Source organism: Palaemon carinicauda, chromosome 22, assembly GCF_036898095.1.
Source record: "Palaemon carinicauda isolate YSFRI2023 chromosome 22, ASM3689809v2, whole genome shotgun sequence".
In the NCBI taxonomy this organism is placed as follows: domain Eukaryota; kingdom Metazoa; phylum Arthropoda; class Malacostraca; order Decapoda; family Palaemonidae; genus Palaemon; species Palaemon carinicauda.
In genome coordinates, this window is record NC_090746.1 from 9442222 (window position 1) to 9468544 (window position 26323).

Here is a 26323-nt window from a genome sequence, read left to right on the forward strand (position 1 = left end):
TGTCCACTTTATCTTTCTATCCTCATCATTACTCAAATAACTACAAGGCCAATTTTAACATTCTTTTTTTAACATGAAAATACATTTGTATCTGAGAATCACATCATATATAATTACATTGTTAGCTATTAGAAGAATCAAATTTTGCCCTTTTTGTATAGAGTTTGGCGAAAATTCACACACAGTATTTATGGCTAATGTACAATTATCTGTGTGTGTTTGCTCCGAACTAAAAATTAATTCCCATAAACAATTTTGCTGTTGAAGTCAGAAATATTTCTTACAGTGAACTTCTAAGAATCTAATTTATTTTGGTAATTCAATGATACAGAAATGCAATTCAAAAAGAGGAAACGTTTTTGATTTCATCATTACAAATTCCTAACATGATTAAAATATGTTCAGCTATTCATACTCCTTCACGGGGAAAACACGGCTACCATGAGAAGAGATGCAAAAAAATGTGCATATAATTGGATCATCAGGGGATGCTGAACATCTATACAGGAGGAATTCGATTATCTGGGTGTTTTCGAGTTGTTGAGTTTTTTATTACTTTCTCAACCTAGCTAGGTGTGCGATCTTCACTTTAACATGGAATTTAATATACTGTATTTTTATGGATACCAACATACAATTACGAACATGATTGAAATTGTTTTAAGCTATGGTGGCCGATGTGGTAACGTCCCTGCCTGGTGAACGCCAGACTGGAATTTGTGCCCCCCTCAAACTCGTTAGTTTCTTTGGTCGCTGCAACCTCACCATCCTTGTGAGCTGAAGAAAATTTGGGGAAGCATATAGGTCTATCTCGTGAATCAACAGCAGCCATTTCCTGACCCTCCTTGGTCCTAGCTTGGGTGTAGAGAAGGCTTGGGCGCTGATGATATGTACAATATATATGGTCAGTCTCTAAGGCATTGTCCTGCTCAATAGGGCAATGTCACTGTCCCTTGCCTCTGCAATTTATGAGTGACCCTTAACCCTTTAAACTTAGTAAAGGCTGTTATTTAGTACCTGTGTATTTTTCTTTCATATTTCACGATTATTATTATTATTAATATTATTATTATTATCATCACCACCACCGCCAACGAAGTTGGGAGGTGGCAATGTTTTTGCCTCTGTTTGTCTTTTTGTCCGTTTGTGTGATTGTTTGTTTTTGAACAACTTCCTGTCCACAATTTTACTCATAGAGGAGTGGAATTTTCAGGGATTAATTGCTATGTTGAGATGTCGAATTGATTTAATTCTAAAAGTCCTAGGTCAAAAGTTGACCGAACTACCCTAACTTCCAAGTTCGCACATGGTTGTCACGCAGACTTCAAATACGCCTACGGTTTCGAGAAACTTCGTGTTGTTATCTAAGAACGTGAAACAAACATTCCCTTGAATTATTGGGTGAATATTGCTATGCGTTGCTCAGTTTTCGAGGCAGAGTGAGCATCACCTCGTAAATAACACGAAGACAAACATTTCAGTTTTTCGCAACTCGATTAAATTGGAATTTACCAGGAACGACAAAATTTCTCAGAATTTCCTAGTGTTTAGTAGAGGTTGACTTAACGAACTTGATTCTTTTGCTCGAAAGCATAATCCTTTGAGCAAAAGTTATAAAATACATAATACTAAAGAAATGAAACTAATAGAGATTACTCGAGTGCCATATGTGGATGAGATTATGGTGAGGGGCAGATGGACATGGTTTGGGCATGCTCTTTGCACTCCCCAAGAGAGGATAGTTCACCATACTTTTAATTGGGTTCCACAAGGCATTAGAAGAGTTGGAGGACACAGGCCTACATGGCTGAGGACTATGAAGTGTGAAGTAGATGATGATGAATGGTGAAGGCTCTTTGTGTTAGTCGGCGTAGGCGATGATGATGATGAGGATGAAAGAAAACATTAGGCTTTTTTTTTTTTTTTGTTCACAGTGAGATATAGCAAGCTGCATAACGTAACAGTTCCCTTGAAGACGATTATAACACATCATGGACGACTTCCAGATTACACGAAAGAGCAGATCTCTCACGCAATCTGCTGAAATGGAACAACTGCTGAATTCAAGTGATCGAAAAGCATTGTTGAATTTCAAAGGCCACAGTTGACAATAACAATAACAATAATACTAACATAAACTTTAACAATAACAAAAAACAATAACAATAACAACCGCCAAGGGCCAAACCGAGGAGTCCTATTTGTTATGTCCACACGAGGCGAATTACATAATACTGCCGACAAAGTGCTAATTTGGTTAAGTATATGCTATTGTTAATTGTAAAATAATATTTCGTGATTCTTCTTCTTCTTCTTCTTCTTCTTCTTCTTCTTCTTCTTCTTCTTCTTCTTCTTCTTCTTCTTCTTCTTCTTATTATTATTACAAGCTAAGCTACAACCCAAGTTACAAACGCAAGATCCAATAAACTCAAGGGCTACAACAGGGAAAAAGAGCCCAGTGAGAAAAGGAAACAAAGAAATAAAATTTACACGAGAAGAATACACAATCAAAATAAAATATTTCAAGAACAATAACAACATTCAGTTACATTCTTCACACATAAACTATAAAATCGGCAGAAAAAAAGAAGAGAAATGAGATAGAGTAGCGTACCCAAGTGTACCCCCACGTACTGTAGTTAACAATACACTGTCTTTGCTATAGACAATGATCAATCAAATTTCAGTACAGTTATAATCTATAGAACAAACATTCCAAGGTGCTCTTGAAGAACACAATTGGTTTCAATAACTCCAAACCTCTTTTATATTAGTTAATTGCCTTGTTTGAAAAATCAGTTTATTTTCTACTAGACTAAAAAGGCTTCTAATTAAGTAATAGATAAAATTAATAAAATGATTAGTTCATGCATTATCAGTACCCACAGTACACTTTCTAGCAGAGCCATCATTTAAGTTAATACTGCCTAACAAAAAAGAGCAATGGATTGCACTGGAGACGTAAAGGACTTTCTAAACGTCTTTGCATCTGCACTGGACACATCAATAACCTTCAAAACGTCTTTGCATCTGCTTAGGAGACAAAATGACTTTTAAAGGTTTAAAGGTCGCTCATAAATGGTAGAGGCTACGGACAGTCCCATTGCCCTAGCAATCAGAACAATGCCCTAGAGACAGACAATAGAGCATATTACCAGCGCCCAAGCCTCCCTTCCACTCAAGCTAGGACCAGTCAGGGCCAGGCAGTGGCTGCTGATGACTCAGTAGATAGACCCCAACCTTAGCTCACAAGGATGGTAAGGTTGCAGACACTCATGGCACTAACAAGTCTCAGCATAACTCAAACCCCCGACTGGCAAACACCAGACAGACTTTACCAATCAGGCCACCACAACCCTTTATATTTGCACAGGAGACAAAATGACTTTCTAAACAACATTATATCTGCACGAGACAAAATTACTTTCTAAACAGCATTATCTCTGCACAGGACCCAAAATTACTTTCTAAACATCATATCTGCACAGGAGACAAAAGAACTTTCTAAACATCATTATATCTTCACAGAAGACAAAATGACTTTCTAAACATCATTATATCTGAACAGGAGACAAAATGACTTTCTAAACAACATTATATCTGCACAGGAGACAAAAGAACTTTCAAAACATCATAATATCTGAACAGGAGACAAAATTACTTTCTAAACATCATTATATCTGCACAGGAGACAAAAGAACTTTCTAAACATCATTATATCTGCACAGAAGACAAAATGACTTTCTAAACATCATTATATCTACATAGAAGACAAAAGAATTTTCTAAACATCATTATATCTGCACAGGAGACAAAAGAATTTTCTAAACATAATAATATCTGCACAGGACACAAAATGACTTTCTAAACATCATAATATCGGAACAGGAGACAAAATGACTTTCTAAACAACATTATATCTGCACAGGAGACAAAAGAACTTTCTAAACATCATTATATCTGCACAGGAGACAAAATGACTTTCTAAACATCATTATAACTGCACAGGAGAAAAAGTGACTTTCTTGTCATCATTATATCTGCACAGGAGACAAAATGACTTTCTAAACATCATTATATCTGCACAGGCGACAAAATGACTTTATAAACATCATTATATCTGCAAAGGAGACAAAATGACTTTCTAAACATCATTATATCTACACAGGAGACAAAAGAACTTTCTAAACATCATCATATCTGCACGAGACAAAATTACTTTCTAAACAGCATTATCTCTGCACAGGACCCAAAATTACTTTCTAAACATCATATCTGCACAGGAGACAAAAGAACTTTCTAAACATCATTATATCTTCACAGAAGACAAAATGACTTTCTAAACATCATTATATCTGAACAGGAGACAAAATGACTTTCTAAACAACATTATATCTGCACAGGAGACAAAAAAACTTTCAAAACATCATAATATCTGAACAGGAGACAAAATTACTTTCTAAACATCATTATATCTGCACAAGAGACAAAAGAACTTTCTAAACATCATTATATCTGCACAGAAGACAAAGTGACTTTCTAAACATCATTATATCTACATAGAAGACAAAAGAATTTTCTAAACATCATTATATCTGCACAGGAGACAAAAGAATTTTCTAAACATCATAATATCTGCACAGGACACAAAATGACTTTCTAAACATCATAATATCGGAACAGGAGACAAAATGACTTTCTAAACAACATTATATCTGCACAGGAGACAAAAGAACTTTCTAAACATCATTATATCTGCACAGGAGACAAAATGACTTTCTAAACATCATTATAACTGCACAGGAGAAAAAGTGACTTTCTAAACATCATTATATCTGCACAGGAGACAAAATGACTTTCTAAACATCATTATATCTGCACAGGCGACAAAATGACTATATAAACATCATTATATCTGCAAAGGAGACAAAATGACTTTCTAAACATCATTATATCTACACAGGAGACAAAAGAACTTTCTAAACATCATCATATCTGCACAGGAGACAAAATTACTTTCTAAACATCATTATATCTTCACAGGAGAAAAAAATACTTTCTAAACATCATTATATCTGCACAGGAGACAAAAGAACTTTCTAAACATAATATCTGCACTAGAGACAAAATTACTTTCTAAACATCATTATATCTGCACAAGAGACAAAATGACTTTCTAAACCTCATTATATCTGCACAGGAGACAAAATAACTTTCTAAACGTCATTAAATCTGTACACGAGAAAAAATAACTTTCTAAACGTCATTATATCTGCACACGAGAAAAAATTACTTTCTAAACATCATATCTGCACAGGAGAAAAAATGACTTTCTAAACATCATTATATCTGCACAGGAGACAAAATGACTTTCTAAACAGATCTGCATAGGAGACAAAATTACTTTCTAAACATCATTATATCTGCACAGGAGACAAGAACTTTCTAAACATCATTATGTCTGCACAGGAGACAAAATTACTTTCTAAACATCATTATATCTGCACAGGAGACAAAAGAACTTTTGAAACGCCTTTGCATCAATAATATCATCTACTTTACGGACGAAAATAAAAATTGAGATTAGTCAACAATGCGGAGTATGTGTCAGATGGAGACACTTGGAATGATGAAAAGAGAAATACTAGATTTCCTTATGCAATCTGGTAAAGTTATTATTATTTTTACTATTATTATTATTATTATTATTATTATTATTATTCTCTTTGCTTACAGTTCATTTTCCCTTTATATACACATAAACCGAATAATCTAGCCTATTCTTTACATATCCTCTGTCCTCATACACCTGACAACATTGAGATTACCAAACAATTCTTCTTCACCCAGGAGGTTAACTACTTAACTGTAACTGTCTTGGGTAGTACCATAGCCTCTCTACCATGGTCTTCCACTTTCTTAGGTTAGAGTTCTGTTGCTTGAGGGTACACTCGGGCACACTACTCTATCTTAATTCTTTTCCTCTTGTTTTGTTAAAGCTTTTATTGTTTATATAGGAGATATCTATTTCAATGTTACTGATCTTGAGATATATTTTTTCTTGTTTCCTTTCCTCACTGGGCTATTTTCCCTGTTGGAGCCCCTAGGCTTATAGCATCCTGATTTTCCAACTAGAGTTGTAACTTAGCAGGTGCTGATAATAATAATAATAATAATAACAATAATAATAATAATAATATTTCTATTACTATTATTATTACTATTACTATTATTATTATTATAACTATTACTAGTATTATTATTATAACTATTACTACTATTATTATAATTATTATTATTTTTATTATTATCATTACAAGCTAAGCCATAACCCTAGTTGGAAAAGCAACATGATATAAGCCCAAGGACTCAAACAGGGAAAAATAACCCAGCGAAGAGAGGAAATAAGGAAATAAATAAACTGCTAGAGAATAACCAATCAAAAAAATATCTTGAGAACAATAACAACATCAAAATAGATCTTTCATATATAAACTATATAAATGACAAAAACACACACACACACGAGGGAGATCCTCCTCAACAATTAAAAGGGCCAATATTTCTAACATTCGTCATTTTGTATGACAGAATGCATATTTTGAATCCTGCTTTTCCCGTCATATCAATAATAACAAGAGCAATAATAGATTCCTGACCGTCAAAGGATGACGTTGACACAACAAAATGTAAATCCAGATCTGGTACTGAGGCTGAGGCTCTTTCAGTATGCTATGTTCATTGTTGAAGAGGTACAAACTCCATTTCAAGAGAACATAAGGGTTGGTACTGTCTCTGTAGATAGAAACTAAGGTTCTTCTAGTAGGTTCTGCTCCTTGATAAAGAGGTACAAACTCCATTTCAAGAGAACATAAGGGTTGGTACTGTCTCTGTAGATAGAAACTAAGGTTCTTCTAGTAGGTTCTGCTCCTTGATAAAGGTACAAATTCCATTTCAAGAGAACATAAGGGTTGGTACTGTCTCAGTAGATAGAAGCTAAGGTTCTTCTAGTAGGTTCTGCTCCTTGATAAAAAGGTACAAACTCTACGTGTGAACATACGGGTAGTTACTGACTCTGTAGATAAAAGAAGCCGAGATTCTTCTTGTATACTATGCTCCATGATAAAGAGGTACAAACTCCTTCTACTGTGAACACAAGGGTTAGTACTGACTCTTTAGATAAGAGATGCTAAAGTTCTTCTAGTATGCTAAGATTTATCTGTGTTGGAAATTTCGTTAAAATCTGTCGATATGTTTCGACGTAATGTCAAGTTGTTTTGACGGAATCTTTAAAATTATGAAATAAAGCAAAATTCTGATCTAGAATCAGGATCCGGATCATCTCCAAAAGTTAATGGAGTCGCCTATGGCTTAGGATTTATCTGTAGAGGAAATTTGCTCGAAATCTGTCAATTTGTATTGACGGAATCTTTAAAACTGTGAAAAATGCAAAGCTGGATCTAGAATCCGGACCCGGATCTCCAAAAATAAATGGAGTCGACCATGGCCTAAAATCTATCTGTCGTGAAAATTTCCTCAAATTATTATTATTATTATTATTATTATTATTATTATTATTACTTGCTAAGCTACAACCCTAGGTGGAAAAGCAGTATGCTATAAGCCCAAGGGCTCCAACGGGGAAAATAGCCCAGTGAGGAAAGGAAACTAGGAAAAATAAAATCTTTAACAAGAGTAACAACATTAAAATAAATATCTCCTATATAGACTATAAAAACGTGAACAAAACAAGAGGAAGAGAAACAAGACAGAACAGCGTGCCCGAGTGTACCCTCAAGCAAGAGAACTCTAACCCAAGGAAGAGGAAGACCATGGTACAGAGGATATGGCACTACCCTAGACTAGAGAACAATGGTTTGATTTTGGAGTGTCCTTCTCCTAGAAGACCTGCTTACCATAGCTAAAGAGTCTCTTCTACCCTTAACAAGAGTAAAGTAGCCACTAAACAATTACAATGCAGTAACCCTTTGGATGAAGAAGAATTGTTTGGTAGTTTTATTCAAGTGTTGTCAGGTGTATGAGGACAGAGGAGATTCTGTAAAGAATAGGCCAGACTATTCGGTTTATGTGTACGCAAAGGGAAAGTGAACGTAACCAGAGAGAAGGACCCAACGTTATGTCTGGCCAGTCAAAGGACCTCATAACTCTCTAGCGGTAGTATCTCAACGGGTGGCTGGTCCCCTGGCCAACCTACTACCTGTAGATTAATTTTGACATAATCCTGTCCACAGACACACAGACAAATCCTGTCTACAGACAAATAAATAAATAAATAAACCGACTCGAAAATATAACCTTAGCGGAGGTAATAATAACAATCATGAACCCCATCATCATCATCATCATACAATCTATTAACATTTACAAAAAAAAAAAAAAAAAAAATTAATAGGATCGATGGAAAAATCCAATTTCAATACTAATGTAATTAATTAACTTACCATTAACAGTTGCCAAGCTTCCTGAAGTTTTGAATTAGCAGAATTATACCGCCTTGAGGAATACGACTCAGCCCTGTAGAAAAAGAAAAGCAATATTTTTGAGTTTTCTATATTTCTATACAATACTTTGCGTCTTCTAATTAAAGACATACTACATGTACAAGTACAAGTACAAGTACAACAATTACCAATTTTTATAGCTTAATTTCTTTATATCTTATCTTTTTATGTTTGAGTCATTATGGAATGTATATCAGCATGGTGTGTGTGTATGTGTTTGTATATATATATATATATATATATATATATATATATATATATATATATATATATATATATATATATATACACATATATATATGTATATATATATATACATATATATATATATATATATATATATATACACTATCATATCCTTTGTGAGTGGCGATACCTGAACGTGGTGAAAGTTTGCGCGTATCGCCTTGATCAGCAAACCTGTATTAATCAGGGCTACCCATGCTAGGTTGGTTTGCTGTGAGCAATCAGACCAAAGTCTCCCACCATCACCAATAAGCACTGGACAGCGTGATAATGATATTTCCAAACGCCAGGCATGAATGAGGACATGTCTGAGGCTTCTGTCCTGCAGTGGACTAGAAAATGAAGCCATTTCTAGTCCACAGGAGGAAAAAAGCCTCAGAATGTCAATTCATGACTGAGGGTTCGTTCAATTTTCATCACCTCGTCGCCATTGCAGACTGGTGATGGTGGGAAATTTTCGTCTGATAGCTTACAGCCGACGAACTTAGTAATGGTGGACCTGGCAAGTGCAGCTTTGCTGATCATGGCGATAAACATACACTTTCACCACATTTAGGTACATATATATATATATATATATATATATATATATATATATATATATATATATGTGTGTGTGTGTGTGTGTGTGTGTGTGTATGTATGTATGTTCATTCAAAATGTACTCATCGAAACAAGCAGCAATTATATCTTTTTTGTATGACTGATTATTACACTCCCTTGTATGACAAAATCTTTTAGGACAAGCAAGAACTCATACTAGATAAAAGGCCAGTCTTCGTCTAATATTTACAAAATTAAGTTATAGCCACATACATCAGTGTACTCTATTCAAATGGGACATGCGCTTCAAAAATATTATCCCCAATTAGGATGTCTAAAATCATCAGCTATTAATAAATAAAATTAAGTCATTTATTCATTGGTTTGGATGACAGATGCTTGAATGTAAAGGAGATGTGCAAATTTAAGAATATAAGCGATTCCTCAGAGCACTGACATCAAGGGATAGGCAAGCAATCTCCAAAATGGTACCATGAATGTTAACTCAAGAATAAAAACATAGCTATAGTCGCAGCAGAGATTCCGGGCGAAATAAGCCACACCCACTGATGATGTCATAGCCAATCATGTTGTCTCCCAAGGTAGGTCACTACGCAACATATGTTTGTATAATCTGAAATTTGTAAGGGGATGTATTGTGACCGCTGCTAACTCTAGACACAGCATCCTCAGGGGGTTTGGCTTATTTCGCCCGGAATCTTTGCAGCGACTATAGTTGAAATTCTGGGACATATCTCTGGTTTAAAGGCTGATTCAGAAAACTTCTTCAGAAGTTTGATAAACCAGAATGAGAGAATGAGTAGATTTTGCTCCGGGAATATACCTCTATTCACGTAGCCTAAGTGGAAATGGTTGAAGCAATCTACTGTGGCTGTGAATTGTTGCATGAAATTCGTTCACCTAACCTGGCCTATAAACCCTGTCTATTTCTGAAACTATAATCCCTATTTAATAACAGCGGTCTAACAATCTATAGTGGTTCCAAGTCATATTTTTTTCTCTGAAAATAAATCCTTAATGGATTATTCACATATGTTGGGAATGTGATGACACCTAAAGTAATATTCATCAGTAAAATGGCTATGTAGCATCTAATTCTAGGAGTATGTCAGTAAATAAAAATGTATAACACTTCTCCCTGCAACCTGAATGACTATGCCCTTATTCATATAATAGACATCCCCAAAAATTAAAAATAGATACATATGCATAGTATGTAATTGCTCTAACTTGAACAGTTATATGGTCACGTTTACATATTCTCTCAATTACTTTCGAAGTGGACATTAACATATTCTACACCCACATACAGCATAAATGCTGGGGGATTTTTAGAAAAGTATTTTGCCATAAAATTATCAGGTGATCAACTTTATACAACAGTTAACAATCTCGTCTACAGATTCTTACCAAAATCCATGATCAAAGGGCATTATAAAGAAATGGAAAAGTCAAATCAATGCCATAATGCTCTAAAAATTAACGTTGAATATCTTTAAACAATTGTTTATAAAGCTGTTTTAAAGATTAACTGATGTTGAGAAAGTGATCAGAATAGTTGGAAAGGATACAATACCATTATTAATATATCAAATATATCGAAATATATCGAATATTTTAACAAAAGCCTAAAGTCAATTCTAAATCCTGGAAAATCCTTTATTGACCCTTTGATATCTACTGGACTATTACAGCGTTTTTAAATTGCTTAATTAAAATTCATATACCAGGTAATTAAGTAAGAGCCATTATCAATAACACAGGAATAATATATCATAAATTATCAAAATATTTTAGTAAAATATTTTTTTCAATTTTATGCTCCATTTAACCCTCATATATACAAAATTCAGTTAATCTTTGAGATAAGTTACAAAATATGAGCATAATGTCAAATCACAAATTAATTCATTTTGATGTGACTTCACTATTTACAAAAGTGCCTTTTGATGAATTAATGGATTTCCTGTCTGATTACTATGAGTGATCAGTACAGACAGATACATTTATTGAACTCGTAAATATTTGCATTAAAAATGTAAGTTTAGCTTTAATGAAGATTGCTATGAACAAAATTCTTTTATCCAACATTTACATGGTAATTAGGGACTAGATTAGTGCCTTCAGTCTGCCCCTCTCGCTTCATTTGGTATAGCTAAGTTGATAATGTTCTGGGTATCATCATCATCATCATCATCATCATCTCTAACCCTGTCATGCCATTTAACTCTCAATATTCTTCTGAGGGCTTTGTTCTCAAATCTACAAAATTTGTTGGATATTGTTTCATTGTCATGCTTAAAGAAAATTTCAACCTTGATGGTTCTTTTTCTAGTATTTACTCATTGGTTCCATCCAGAAAATTTTCTATAGAAAATGGAGAAAAGATAATGATGGCGTTTTAGACTTTTTGATTATCAGACAAGTAAATATATTCAAATTTTCAATATGTGGAAAAACAAATGGTACCTTATATATACAGGACATTCTAAAAGTATAAACTCGTCTGTATTTCCTTCCATGTTCCTAAGAGCACTAAGAATAAAATGCGCAAAACATAAATTTACCATAATTGAGGAACTGGCCACTAATCAATGCTTTCTTTAGTCTTTAACATTGCATAAATATAGATAAGAAAATATTTAATAGAGTGTAGTTAGAAAAGAAGAGAGACAATGATTAGCACGTTTGGACAGTTTAAATTAAAATCTGTCAATTAGGAATAGCTCTGGAAATTACAATAAATTAATACATAGTACTCCATACTCTGAATGCAATTTATCTTAAATCAGCCAAACATCAAAAGGCATAATTGTTAGAACCTAACAGCATAAGACGCCTGAACCTAAGGGTTTCGTTAATACTGCTGTCCATTTCTTTAATTCTTAAAATATTTTATTTTTCCTTGTTTCCTTTCCTCACCGGGCTATTTTCCATGTTGGAGCAACTGGGCTTATAGCTTCCTGCTTTGCCAACTAGGGTTGTAGCTTAGCAAGTAATAATTATAGCTTAGCAAGTAATAATAATAATAATAATAATAATAATAATAATAATAATAACAGAGGCGGTTGTGAAAAATAATAATAATAATAATAATAATAATAATAATAATAATAATAATAATAATAATAGAGCGGTTGTGAAATGTAGACAGTAATCCATACTAATGACTTTATTCAAAGAAATATATTTGAATAGTTTTTAACAAACTGTAACCAAGGCCATAACTTAATCTAAGCCACTGTCTGTTTTCCATTAAAGGTGTAAAGGCAGCTTATGAATGGAGAGGCAAAGAATAGTGACATTGCCCTATCAAGCAGGATAATCCCTTAGAGACTGACCATATATACAGTACATATGATCAGCGCCCAAGCCACCTCTCCACCCAAGCTAGGACCAAGGAGGGCCAGGCAATGGCTGCCGATGACTCAGCAGGTAGACCTATAGGCTCCCCCAACCCCCCAACCCCAGCCTTAGCTCACAAGGATGGTGAGGTTGCAGCGACCAAAGGAACTAACGAGTTTGAGCGGGACACGAACCCCAGCCTGGCGATCACCAGTCAGGGACGTTACCACATCAGCCACCACAACCCATCATGTATTATCCATCTCCTCCTCCTCCTCCTCCTCATCATCATCATCATCATCATCCATGAGAACTCTTGATATTGTAAGTGGGCAAATAACCTGTTCCCTATCAAAAGTACTTAAGACCTGCAACAACCCCCTCCCCCAAAATTTTCCAACCCCAAATTCTCCCCTTCCCCTGCCATCCACAGTAGGCGAATCTGCCACACAGTCCTGGTGTGGTATGACTGTCCCTTTGTGTGGCGAAAATGTATTTTATGGTGTGGTAGGACAACAATGACTACTAGAATAGAGGGGTTAAGTCCAGATTGTATAAAGAACAATCTGAAAGACGGGAGATTAATTTTGTGCCGAAAAAATATCTCATACTAGAAAAGGTTATTGAAAAGGAAGACCCGATTAATGAAAATGCGCACAAGATTTCTTAAATGGACATTATGAGAAATAAAAATTATTTTAAATCTTGGGCTACAAAACCTTTCCGTTCCATTTTAAATTTAATCAAATCACAGCAATACCCTTCAGGCTAGTATGTTCTGTTAAAAATACTCTAAGGTTGAAATACCATTGCTAGAATCATTTTGTTTTTCTTCCAAATAGCAATATGCCACAATGGAAGTACTGTATCTATTTTCAAAGTAAACGACTGAGGGGAGCGTTTCGTAACGATAGATAATTGAATTGCCAATTTTTCCATGGGTCGCCTAAATTTGTTTGTTGAACCAGTTTTCCAAGCTTTTGTTCTTTATTTATGAATTATGAACAATTCTTAGGAAATCAATGAATGAGTTTGCTAAAAATTTTGATAAGATTTATACTTGCCAAACGAGTCTAAAAATTTGAAGGAATAAATGTAAAAGGAAGACATTTTTTCATCAGTAACATATGCTATTTTCATCCTATGTTTTAGTGGTCAATTTAGTACTAAGAAAACCATCTATAGATTGTACACTTGAGTCTACTAAAGAAACTTATAACACTTTTATTTCTCAAACATCAAAATAGAGGATGTACTTCTACTTTTCAATTTAATAACTTTATAGATTTCTTCCTTTGTCTTTCAATAACACATTCAAAACCATTAGTCTGTCTTCAAACGACAATTATCACCAGTAGGTTAATAACATATATCAACAATTTACCTTTAGGTATATTCTTCTCTATAATAATTCTTTGACATTTTTAGGAATGAGTGACAGATCTAGAAAAACTGATATATCATCCTCTGGGAAATATTCACACAATATCATAGAGCTTTTATTTCTTACGTTCCATTACGTTTCATTTATTACCATGATTTAAACTGTCACTTATTGCTAAACAAAAAGTTTAGAATTTACTAAAAGAGAGCAATAAGACTGGGTTGTCGCTTCAAGCAGATTATTATTATTATCATTATTATTATTATTATTATTATTATTATTATTATCTACAAACTAAGCTACAAGCTTAGTTGGAAAAACATGATGCTGTAAGCCGAAAGGCTCCAACAAGGAAAATCAGCCCAGTGAGGAAAGGAAATAAGGAAATAAATAAAATATATGAGAAGTAATGAACAATTAAAATAAAATATCATAAGAAGAGTACCAACATTAAAACAGATCTTTCATATATAAACTATAAAAAAAGATTTACGTCAGCCTGTTCAACATAAAAACATTTGCTGCAAGTTTGAACTTTTGAAGTTCTACATAAGTTTACATAAATCTCCTCGCCAAGAATATACTGATTGGTGATTTCTGTCAATAGTTATCATTCTTCTCCAACAATAAAGCAAAAATATCTGGCGAATGTAATATCTAATAGATGGTTGCTCAAATAGAGTAGAGCTGACTAGGGATCAGTTCAAGTAACATAATTGTCTTGCCCCCAAGCAATATCGACCAGTTGAGAAACTCTTTCTGGTTAAAAAGAGTTCATTTCTTTACTTATTCATCATTTACTTAGGCTTTCCATACTGCGTGTTGATTCGATGATGATAATAATAATAATAATAATAATAATAATAATAATAATAATAATAATAATAATAACGTAATGATGAAATGACTACAGTCGGGGACACGTATAATTTCATTATATGCATAAAAGATCACACACATGCATTCATAAATATATATATATATATATATATATATATATATATATATATATATATATATATATATATATATATATATATATATATGCCCCTTGTGGCCGCGGGGGCATAAAAACAATTAGAACAGCGCCAACGTATCCCTGCGTGTCGTAAGAGGCGACTAAAAGGGACGGGAGGAGGGGGCTGGGAACCTCCTCTCCTGTATTAAATGCTCCTGTGAGACATCAAAGAGGTGGAGCTGGGGAGAAAGTGACTGCTCCCCGCACTCTAGTTTTGGGGTGTCTGAATGTGCGTGGATGTAGTACGATAGAGAGTAAAAGATGTGAGATTGTAAGTATGTTTAGGAATAGAGGGATCAATATATTGGCTTTGTGTGAGACAAAGATAAAAGGGAAGGGTGAAGTGATATTTGGTGAAATGACTGGTAGAGTGTCTGGGATTGAAAGGAGAAGAGCAAGAGAGGGTGTGACTTTATTGCTGAGTGAATGGATAATAGGAAAAGTAGTGGAATGGAAGGATATATCATCTAGGTTAATGTGGGTAAGGGTTAGGTTGAGTAGGGAATGTTGGACTTTTGTTAGTGCTTATGGGCCAGGTTGTGGGAAAAGTGATGAAGAGCGGAATGAGTTCTGGAATGAATTAACTAGGTGTGTAGAAGGACTGGGAAAAAGAAATTATGTAGTTGTCATGGGTGACTTGAATGCTAGAGTGGGCGCTGGAGAGGTAGAAGGTGTCATTGGGAAGTAAGGCCTACCAACTGAAAATGAGAGTGGTGAGAGACTGGTAGATATGTGTTGTTGAGCAAGAGATGGTGATAAGTTCTAGCTTTTTTAAAAAGAAAGATAAAAATAAGTATACATGGGTAAGAGTGGCAAATGGAAGAGTGGTAGAAAGGGCGTTAATGGATTATGTGTTGATAACTAAAAGAATGTTTGGAAGGTTGAAAGATGTGCACGTGTTAAGGGGTAAAAAGTAAATATCAAGAAAGGTTGAAAATGGCATATGACAGAGTGAAAGTAAGAGAAAGTGTTAATTTAGAGGAGGAGTGGAAATTAGTAAAAGAAAATTTTGTTGGAATTGCAAGTGATGTGTGTGGAAAGAAGTTTGTTGGAGGCAGCATGAGGAAGGGCAGTGAATGGTGGAATGAAGTGATGTTAAAAGTGGAAGAGAAAAAGAGGACATTTGAAGAATGCCTGTTGAGTAAATAGTGTAGAGAAGTATGAAAGATATAAAGAAAAAAATGTGGAAATAAAGCACAAGATAATTGAGGCAAAAAGGGCGGCTGACCTGAGGTGGGTTCAGAAGTTTTGGAAAGAAGGGAAGAGAGTAAGGAAGGCTGGTTCAGAATTGAAGAGACAGTGAAAGATGGAAATGGAAGGTTGTTAAAATGAAAGGAGGCGAGGAAAATGTGGGCGGAATATTTTGAAAGTTTACTGAATGTTCAGGATAATAGGGAGGCAGATATAATTGCTGTTGCAGGTGTTGGGGTGCCAGTGATGGGAGATGAGAATGAGAGAGAGATTACAAGAGAGGAAGTGAGGAGAGCACCAGATGAAACGAGAGTAGGAAAATCACCTGGTATGGATGGTGTGAGAGCTGAGATGTTGAAGGACAGGGGTGTGACTGTACTTGAATGGTTGGTGAGATTATTTAATATGTGTTTTGTGTAGTCAATGGTACCAGTAGATTGGGTGTGTGCATCTATTATACCATTATATAAGGGTGAGGGAGTATTGTAATTCCAGGGGTAATAGTTTGTTAAGTGTGGTTGGAAAAGTGTATGGTAGAGTACTGATTACTAGGATTAAAGATAAAACAGAGAATGCAATCTTAGAAGTACAGGGTGGTTTTAGAAGAGGTAGGGGATGTATGAATCAGATTTTTACAGTTGGGCAAATATGCGAGAAATATCTAGCAAAAGGTAAGGTGTATGTTGAGTTTATGGATCTGGAGAAAGCGTATGGTAGTGTTGATAGGGAAGCGATGTGGAATGTGATGAGGTTGTATGGAATTGGTGGAAGGTTGTTGCAAGTAGTGAAAAGTTTCTACAAAGGTAGTAAAGCCTGTGTTAGGATAGGAAATGAAGTGAGCGATTGGTTTCCGGTGAGATTGGGGCTGAGACAGGGATGTGCGATGTCGCCATGGATGTTTAACTTTTATGTTGATGGAGTGGTGAGAGAGGTGAATGCTCGAGTGCTTGGACGAGGATTGAAACTGGTAGACGAGAATGATCACGAATGGGAGGTAAATCAGTTGTTGGTTGCAGATGATACAGTACTGATTGCAGACGCAGAAGAAAAGCTTGGTCCATTAGTGACAGTATTTGGAAGGCTATGTGAGAGAAGGAAGTTGAGAGTTAATGCGGGTAAGAGTACGGTTATGAGATGTACGAGAAGGGAAGGTGGTGCAAGGTTGAATGTCATGTTGAATGGAGAGTTACTTGAGGAGGTGGATCAGTTTAAGTACTTGGGTTCTGTTGTTGCAGCAAATGGTGGAGTGGAAGCAAAAGTATGTCAGAGAGTGAACGAAGGATGTAAAGTGTTGGGGACAGTGAAGAGAGTGGTAAAGAATAGAGGGTTGGGCATGAATGTAAAGAGAGTTCTTTATGAGAAAGTGATTTTACCAACTGTGATGTATGGATCAGAGTTGTGGGGAATGAAAGTGAAGGAGAGACAGAAATTGAATATGTTTGAGATGAAGTGTCTAGGGAGTATGGCTGGTGTATCTCGAGTAGATAGGGTTAGGAACGAAGTAGTGAGGGTGAGAACAGGTGTAAGAAATGAGTTAGCAGCTAGAGTGAATATGAATGTATTGAGGTGGTTTGGCTATGTTGAGAGAATGGAAAATGACTGTCTACTAAAGAAGGTGATGAATGCAGGAGTTGATGTGAGATGTAAAAGAGGAAGGCCAAGGTTTGGGTGGATGGATGAAGTGAAGAAAGCTCTGGGTGATAGGAGGATAGATGTGAGAGAGGCACGAGAGCGTGCTAGAAATAGGAATGAATGGCGAGTGATTGTTACACAGTTCTGGTAGGCCCTGCTGCTTCCTCCGGTCGCCTTGGATGACCACAGAGGTAGCAGCAGTAAGGGATTCGGCGTTATGAAGCGTCATCTGTGGTGGATAACATGGAAGGGTGGGCTGTGGCACCCTAGCAGTAACAGCCAAACTCGGTTGAGTCCCTTGTCAGGCTGGGAGGAACGTAGAGAGGAAAGGTCCCCTTCTTTCATTTGTTTTGATGTTGGCTACCCCCCAAAATTAGGAGGAGTGCCTTGGGATAAGTATATATACATATATATAAATGAATATATATGTACATATATATATATATATATATATATATATATATATATATATATATATATATATATATATATATATATATATGTGTGTGTCTAAGTGTCTTAATTACATACATACATACATACATACACACACATATATATATATATATATATATATATATATATATATATGTGTGTGTGTGTGTGTGTGTGAGTGTGTGTGTGTGTGTGTGTGTGTGACAAACTGGCTTCTATAATTTTAAGATTAAAATGTGAACTGAACCCTGTGTTTAGTCGCTTTAAGATTATCAAATTCTTGGTAAAAAAAAATACATAGGAAAGTAAAGAATTAATCAACCAAGGAAAGGAATCAGTTAATGAAAGTGAGTACAAAAATGTTGCAATTTGCACCATTGCTCCAAGTCAATATCTCAATTATTTCTATCAAGGAAATGGACAAGTTAGATTAATGTTATCCAACGAAAATCCCGAAGGATTCCAACACTATATATTCCATGACGATCGCTACAGGAAATAGGACGAAATACTTGTTCACAAAGGATAGAGATTAATGATTCTTTTCAAAATGGTTCTTAAGTTCTTGCTTTGAAATGGATATAAGAGGTTACTTCTAAAATAGAATATTAAAATATTGAAAAATAAATTTGCATGCTGTTTTAGTTAAAGATTCTAGAATCATAGCGATTGCAGCTTTGAGCAAAATATGTAATTGTTTTTTCAGCGTTTTTCTTATTATTTTCAGATGTTGGACTGGAATATTTTTTTACAAAACGTCAATCCTTAAGCCTTAAGAGTTAAGCTATGAAGCCATCCAATACAAAAGCTAGTACAAATAACTAAATTCGAAACAGTCGGGTCTAAAAAGGGTTGACCAGGGCACCAGCCACCCGTTGACATACTACCGCTAGAGTGTTGAGGGGTTCTAAGCTGGCTAGACAGTACTACATTGGATCCCTCTCTCTCGTTACGGATCATTTCGTGTTTGCCGACACATGCACCAAGGCCTATTCTTTCCACATTCCCCTGTCCTCAAACAACCAACAAAAATAAGATTACCAAACAATTCTCCTTCGCTCAAGGGGTTAACTATTATACTGTAATTATTCAGTGACTACTTTTCTCTTAGTAAGCGAAGAAAAGACTTTTTAACTATGGTAAGCCGCTCTTCTAGGAGAATGACACTCCAAAATCAAACCACTGTTCTCTAGTCTTGGTTAGTATCATATCCTCTGTACCATGGTCTCCCACTGTCTTGGGGTAGAGTTCTCTTGCTTGCTAAACACCAGTGATGGTGTCTAAATTGGGATATCATACCCTGATATGGTAGCAAACCGGAAGGGCAACGAAAACCTTCAGCGCCTCCAGCAGGAAAATTCCGCCCTATCATAGATGGATTTCGTTATAGCCTAGTTGACAGATAGAAAACCATTGACTGGGAGACTAGTACCAGAAGTCCTCGCCCCTATCTTCCATAGGTTTTGAGGAGTAATGCTTTCAACTTCAAGTTCTAGAGAGGGTGAAGGTGTCAGTTCCCGTTTCATTTGAAGCGATACTTATCAGAACGTTAGCTGGTCAGCATATTAGCAAAGTCTGGAAGGGTCTGTCCCGGGACAAAATTAGAGACAATCACAATGCAATCTCACTCAATGGAGACAAGTATTGTCAACCCAACCCATTAATAGGGACCCATGCAGAAAGCATGCTAAGCCCATCCATGTACCACTTGCCAAGAGAGAGGAACAATGAAATTATGTTCAACAGCTAGCAAAGCAAGCCATGGCTGAACAAAGACCATTTAAGGGACGTGATATAGAGTAATCTAATAAGTGGCAACTAAGAGATGACGTCTTGGGTTGGCAATACTTGCTTCCGCTAAGCAAGCTCTTGGGTTGACACTACTTGCTTCCGCTGGGTGAGCTCTTGGGTTGGCAATAATTGCTTCTGCTAAGTGAGCTCTTGGGTTAGTAATACTTGCTTCCGCTGGGTGAGCTCTTGGGTTGGAAATACTTGCTTCTGCTAAGTGAGCTCTTGGGTTGGCAATACTTGCTTCCGCTGAGCAAGCTCTTGGGTTGACACTACTTGCTTCCGCTGGGTGAGCTCTTGGGTTGGCAATAATTGTTTCTGCTAAGTGAGCTCTTGGGTTGGCAATACTTGCTTCTGCTGAGTGAGCTCTTGGGTTGGAAATACTTGCTTCTGCTAAGTGAGCTCTTGGGTTGGAAATACTTGCTTCTGCTGAGTGAGCTCATGTTGTTATTTGCTCTAATTTCGTCCGGGGACAAACCTTTCCAGACATTGCTAATATACAGCCGGGCAAGCCCAATCGTGGTGTCCAAAAACAGCTGTAACCTCCCTAGCCAAAAGCTGAAACTCACGGGCCAAGGTAGGATAGGATTTACTGTCTATGCAAATACACGACCAGCGTGTTACCATTGTACTGTATTAACCAAGGAAACTAATATGGTTCAAACATACTGTGACGGGCCGAGAGAAAGTTGTGACTAAAAGGTAAGATGAAAGCAACTGAGTGAGTTTATTATAGAACACTCTTCTTTATATACAAAAGCTCAAGGCAACAGGAAATTTCCTGTTCAAAATCGACACCGTTACCGATGAGAAAACAGACATGTTTTTTCAGATTCTTTTTAGTGCAAGGGGAGAGCGAAGATACAAGCATAATATATACACAAAATGAACTATGTACGATCGTGTGACACACGGTTGGTACGTGGCTCCCCCCTAAAAATGACACACTGTACATGTTAAATAGGACGCTCTGATCTATAGAGACGAACTGTAGGCGGGTCATCTGGCAGGAGATAAGCAGGTTTTAGACAATCAATGAAGACCCAGGCTTCTTTGCCACAAATGTTTAGTAGGAATGCTTTTGGACTGCGTCGGATCACAAGGAAAGGGCCCGTGTAAGGGGGCGTTAGCGGTGGCTTGCTAGTGTCGTTGCGCAGGAAGACGTGCGTTGCAAAGTGCAAATCTGTCGGTATGTGATGCTTCGCTGGGGGCTTGTAAGTCTGGCGGCATGGAGTAAATTTTCCCACGACGTGACGTATGTGCTGGACATCATCGGAGGAGATTGTAGAAGGAAAAATTCGGCAGGAACGACCAACGGGTCGCCATACACTATTTCAGCTGCCGAGACGTCGAATGCGTCTTTAGGAGTGGTCCTTAGTCCCAGGAGGACCCAGGGAAGCTGAGTAAACCAGTTGGAATCCTTGCAGCGGGACATCAAAGCTGCTTTGAGGGTGCGATGAAAACGTTCAACCATTCCATTGGCAGTGGGGTTGTAGGCAGTTGTCTGATGTAGGGTGATGGAGATTTGCTAATGATCAAAGTGGTGCCCCTGTCAGAAGTAATATGCTCAGGGATACCAAATCTAGCAATCCATCCTGAGAGTAAGGCAGATGTAAATGAGGCGGTCGTTGCAGTTTCCATAGGAATGGCTTCAGGCCAACGAGTGGAGCGGTCGATGATGGTAAACAGGTAACGATGTCCTTGTGATGTGGGTAGGGGGCCTACAACGTCGACGTGAATGTGTGCGAAATGACGCTGAGGTTGAGGAAAGGTGCCCACTCCTGAATCCGTGTGTCGATGTACTTTGGAAGTTTGGCAACAAGTACAGGCTTGGACCCAATCTTTAGCATGCTTAGAAATGCCGTGCCATATGAACTTCGTCTTCAGCAGCTGTGCGGTAGAACGGCACGAGGGATGTGAAAGGCCGTGAATGAAATCAAACACCTGCCAGCGCATGGGAGCAGGAATCCAAGGTCGCGGTCTACCAGTACTGACGTCACAGAGGAGGGTGGTGTTGGAGTCTTCGAGGGGGAAGTCTTCCCAACGGAGGGACGTGCAGGATGTCTTACATTCTTGATACTCTGGATCCTGTCATTGGGCTTCAGCCAGGGCGTTGTAATCCAATCCCAGTTGAACGGCAGCCAACATGTTTCTTGACAGGGCATCGGCATTCATTTTCCCAGGGACGTGTTGAAGGGTGTAATTGTATTCGGCCACGGCGGAGAGATGTCGGCGTTGACGGGCGGACCAGGCGTCAGACTGTCGAGTGAAGGCGTGCACCAGAGGCATGTGGTCTGTGTGAATGACGAAGAGCATACCTTCTAGGAAATAGCGAAAGTGACGGACAGCCAAGTCCACCGCCAGCAATTCGCGATCGAAGGTAGAATAACCCGATTCTGCCTTGGACAGTTTTCTGCTGAAGAAGGCCAATGGGCGGGGCGAGCCATTAACCACCTGCTCGAGTACTGCACCAATGGCGATGTCGCTGGCATAGGTGGAAAGAAGGAGAGGGGCATGTGGGATAGGAAAAGTGAGTGCCGCAGCGGTTGATAGGGCCTTCTTTGCATTGCAGAAGGCTGTTTCTTGAAGGGGACCCCACTTCAGGTCCTTTGGCTTGCTCTTGAGGGAGGCGTAGAGGGGAGCAAGAGTGGCGGCCATGGTTAGCAGAAAACAGTGATAATAGTTGCTCATGCCCAAGAATTCCTGCAGAGTTTTGACGGTCGAGGGCGCGGTGAAGTCCTGAACGGCTGCTACCTCCTTCAGGAGTGATGCGGTGCCCTAAGAACGACACTTCGTTGGCGCCAAAGGTACACTTGTCGTACCGGACTACAAGGCCGTTTTGTTGCAGGCGGTCGAGCACGATGCGCAGGTGACGGAGGTGTTCCTCTTTTGAGGAGGAGAACACAAGTCTGTCGTCCACATAACATACACAGAAGGGGAGGTCCCCTATGATGCCATTCCTGAGGCCTTGAAACGTGGCCCCAGCATTACGAAGGCCAAAACAGGAGTAATTGAAGGATTATGTACCAAACAGAGTGGTGATGGTGGTCTTGGGGATGTCTTCTGGCATCATAGGCACCTGATAATACCCCTTCAGGAGGTCGAGCATAGAGAAAACCTTCTCTTTGTGCAGGTAGGAGGTCACGTCGGCGATATTTGGGAGGGAGTAGTGATCCGGTTCTGTTTGCATGTTCAGGCGCCTGTAATCCCCGCATGGACTGAGGGAGCCAGCTTTCTTCAGAACGATGTGTATGGGTGACGACCATGGGCTGGGGGCCTTTTGGCAAAGGCCCATTTCCTCCATTTTGGTGAACGTCTGTTTGGCGGCTGCCAATCGTTTCGGTGCCAGACGTCTGAATTTTGCGAAGACTGGGGGTCCCGTCGTCTTGATATGGTGATAAATACCGTGCTTGGCAGGGACCGTGGGCGTTTGGCGAAGTTCTGGACGGAAAACTTCCAGGTACGACGTGAGGAGGTGGGCGTAGGCATCCGTGGGTGCGCTGATGTGGAGAGCGAGGTTGGAGGGGGCGGGTTGAAGAGGTGTCGACAAGTACGAGTCTGCGTTGACCAATCGTCAGTGGGCAACATCGACCAGAAGGTAGAAATGAGAGAGGAAATCCGTACCCAGGATTGGCAATGTGACGTCAGCAACAAGAAACTTCCAATTAAATTTACAGTTTCCAAACGATAATGTGAGGTTCTTGTAACCGTAGGTGGGTATCGCAGATCTGTTGGCAGCTACCAAGCGAACTTCGGCTGACGTAGACAGACTAAGTCGTGTCCTTATGAGTTGGCAAAAGAGAATGATAAGCACCCGTGTCTACCAAAAATCGCACGCCCGTTCCTGCATCATTTAAAAAGAAAAGATTAGAAACACGGGAGGCCACCGCCACAAGCGATGGCCTACTTACACGTTTTTTGGCCACTGACAATCCTTGGCACATTTCTTCGCGGTTGCCCCGAATCTGAAGTGGTAGTAGCAAAATGCGGCGGATGGGAGGTAGTAAGTGGCTGTGGAAGTCGTTGGTTAGGGCGTGAGCGAGTGGTGGGTGGTGGGTGACTTTGTCGCCGCTTTGGCACGTCACGGGGTAGGCGTGTATGTCCTACGGCATTCACGTCAGCTTCGGTTGACGTTGAATAGGCGTCCTCTTTGTCAGGGGTGGAGGTATTGATGGAGGTCTTGAAGTGGCTGTCCATAAGGGCGTTGGCTTTGGTCATCAAGTCCTTTATGGGTAAACTATCGACATCGGGAATGGCAGCGCGTACAGGTTCGGGTAAACGGCGTATCCAAAAGGCACGAAGTAGGTTCACCTCACAAGGAGAGCTGTCTGCGGCAGGTTGCAGGTGAGCGATACTGGTCATTTCCCTGAGAGCGAGCGAAGCCCTTTGGTCCCCAATGGTTGTTGAGAGAGCTGAAAAAGCTTTGCTATACGGGCGGCTGGCGACGGTGAGTACTGCTGCAGAAGGTATGTTTTGAGAGCGTCATATGCTATTGGGGTGTCTCCTTGTTCACAAAGCCAGTTGGATATTTCTGGGAAGGTGTCCTCGGGTATCGCCGCGAGAACATAATCTGCTTTAGTGGTTGAGCGAGTCACGCCCTTGATGCAAAACTGGACTTCTGCGCGCTGAAACCAAGCAAACGCCTCTCCGCTGGCGAATGATGAAAGTTTCAATGGGGCAGCCACAGCGCCAACTTCCGTAGACTCCGCCATAGTACCAACGATGGAGGGGCGAGGGCGGGTGGAAGGTGGGAGGAACGAGTCGACTTCCGGGGTCACCAATGTGACGGGCCGAGAGAAGGTTGTGACTCAAAGACAGGATGAAAGCAACTGAGTGAGTTTATTATAGAACACTCTCCTTTGTATACAAAAGCTCAAGGCAACAGGATATTTCCTGTTCAAAATCGACACCGTTCTCGATGGGAAAAACAGACGTGTTTTTTCAGGTTCTTTGTAGTGCGAGGGGGGAGCGAAGATACAAGCATAATATATATACAAAATGAACTATGTACGATCGTGTCACACACGGTTGGTACAATACTATTAAACCTATACCTCCGTATCACGGCAAAACTCGCCTTTTATAATATATTACTTTGTAGTAAAGTCGTTGACAAAAATATAGTTAATAAAAGAATTAATATAGCTTAACTGTTCTGGAATTGAAATTTTTTTTACAAAAATCGTTGAAACTTGGAAACAAATAACAGCAAAACGAATGATCCAAAACAAAACAAAAAATCATACCCGAGCAATCAAAGTGATTGCAATAAACCTATGCTGTCATGAGCTCTACTCATTTTTCCTTTCACAAAACACAGACCAGCGTGAACATCCATGACTTTTCCTGTTTTACTGAATAATCAAACTAAACGATATTCACTGTATTATGATGGCATCTAGATTTGTCCTGTTCATTTTACAAATTATTTCAATGATGTAATAAAACAAAAAATGGATAAAATTCAGTCGTAATTCACGACTGCAAAAAAGCGGAAATTCCACTTTTATTGAATTCATCCATCAACAGATTGTAGAAAACTAATCAGTTTTAAACCCCACATATTCAGGAACATGGGAAAAAACGATCTTCTTTAGAGTTTAGTATAGGTAAGTTGATTAAATATTTCTAAGGAAGATAACTTAAAAATATGTTGTTGAAATAATCTTCAATTATTGAGAGATCAACATAGCAACGATTGCCCTTTTTCTTAAAATTTCAATGTAATATAAAGCTTCCAAAATTAACATGTTTCTATATTTCCATTAAAATATTTTTTGCCAATTGTTGGCAGTGAAATACATATTTATTGAAAGTGGAACTAAGTATTTCTTAGGTACAATGTTTTTCCAACAGAGGTTGGAACCATGTTTAAGGATTTTACTACATGATTATGATTTATATATATATATATATATATATATATATATATATATATATATATATATATATATATATATATATATATATATATATATATATATATTATATATATATATATATATATATATATATATATATATATATACATATATATATGTATGTTATACATATACACGTGCAAGGTTACATTAATGGAAGGCAAATCTTTTATGCAGGGATAAAAGCACTATGTTACAATACATAAATATTTATAGATATCTGTATATATATATATATATATATATATATATATATATATAGATATATATATATATA

The 26323-nt window shown here is 37.8% G+C and overlaps 1 protein-coding gene across 1 annotated transcript in view; it reads right to left on the reverse strand.

Moving 5' to 3' along the window:
• The window catches only part of LOC137616760 (alpha-N-acetylglucosaminidase-like), a 511993-nt gene that overhangs the window by 142637 nt on the left and 343033 nt on the right, over positions 1-26323 (reverse strand). The window contains exon 13 of the mRNA XM_068346760.1: positions 8463-8535. Within this exon, the coding sequence (XP_068202861.1) occupies positions 8463-8535 (73 nt within the window). The remainder of the gene's footprint in view (positions 1-8462; positions 8536-26323) is intronic.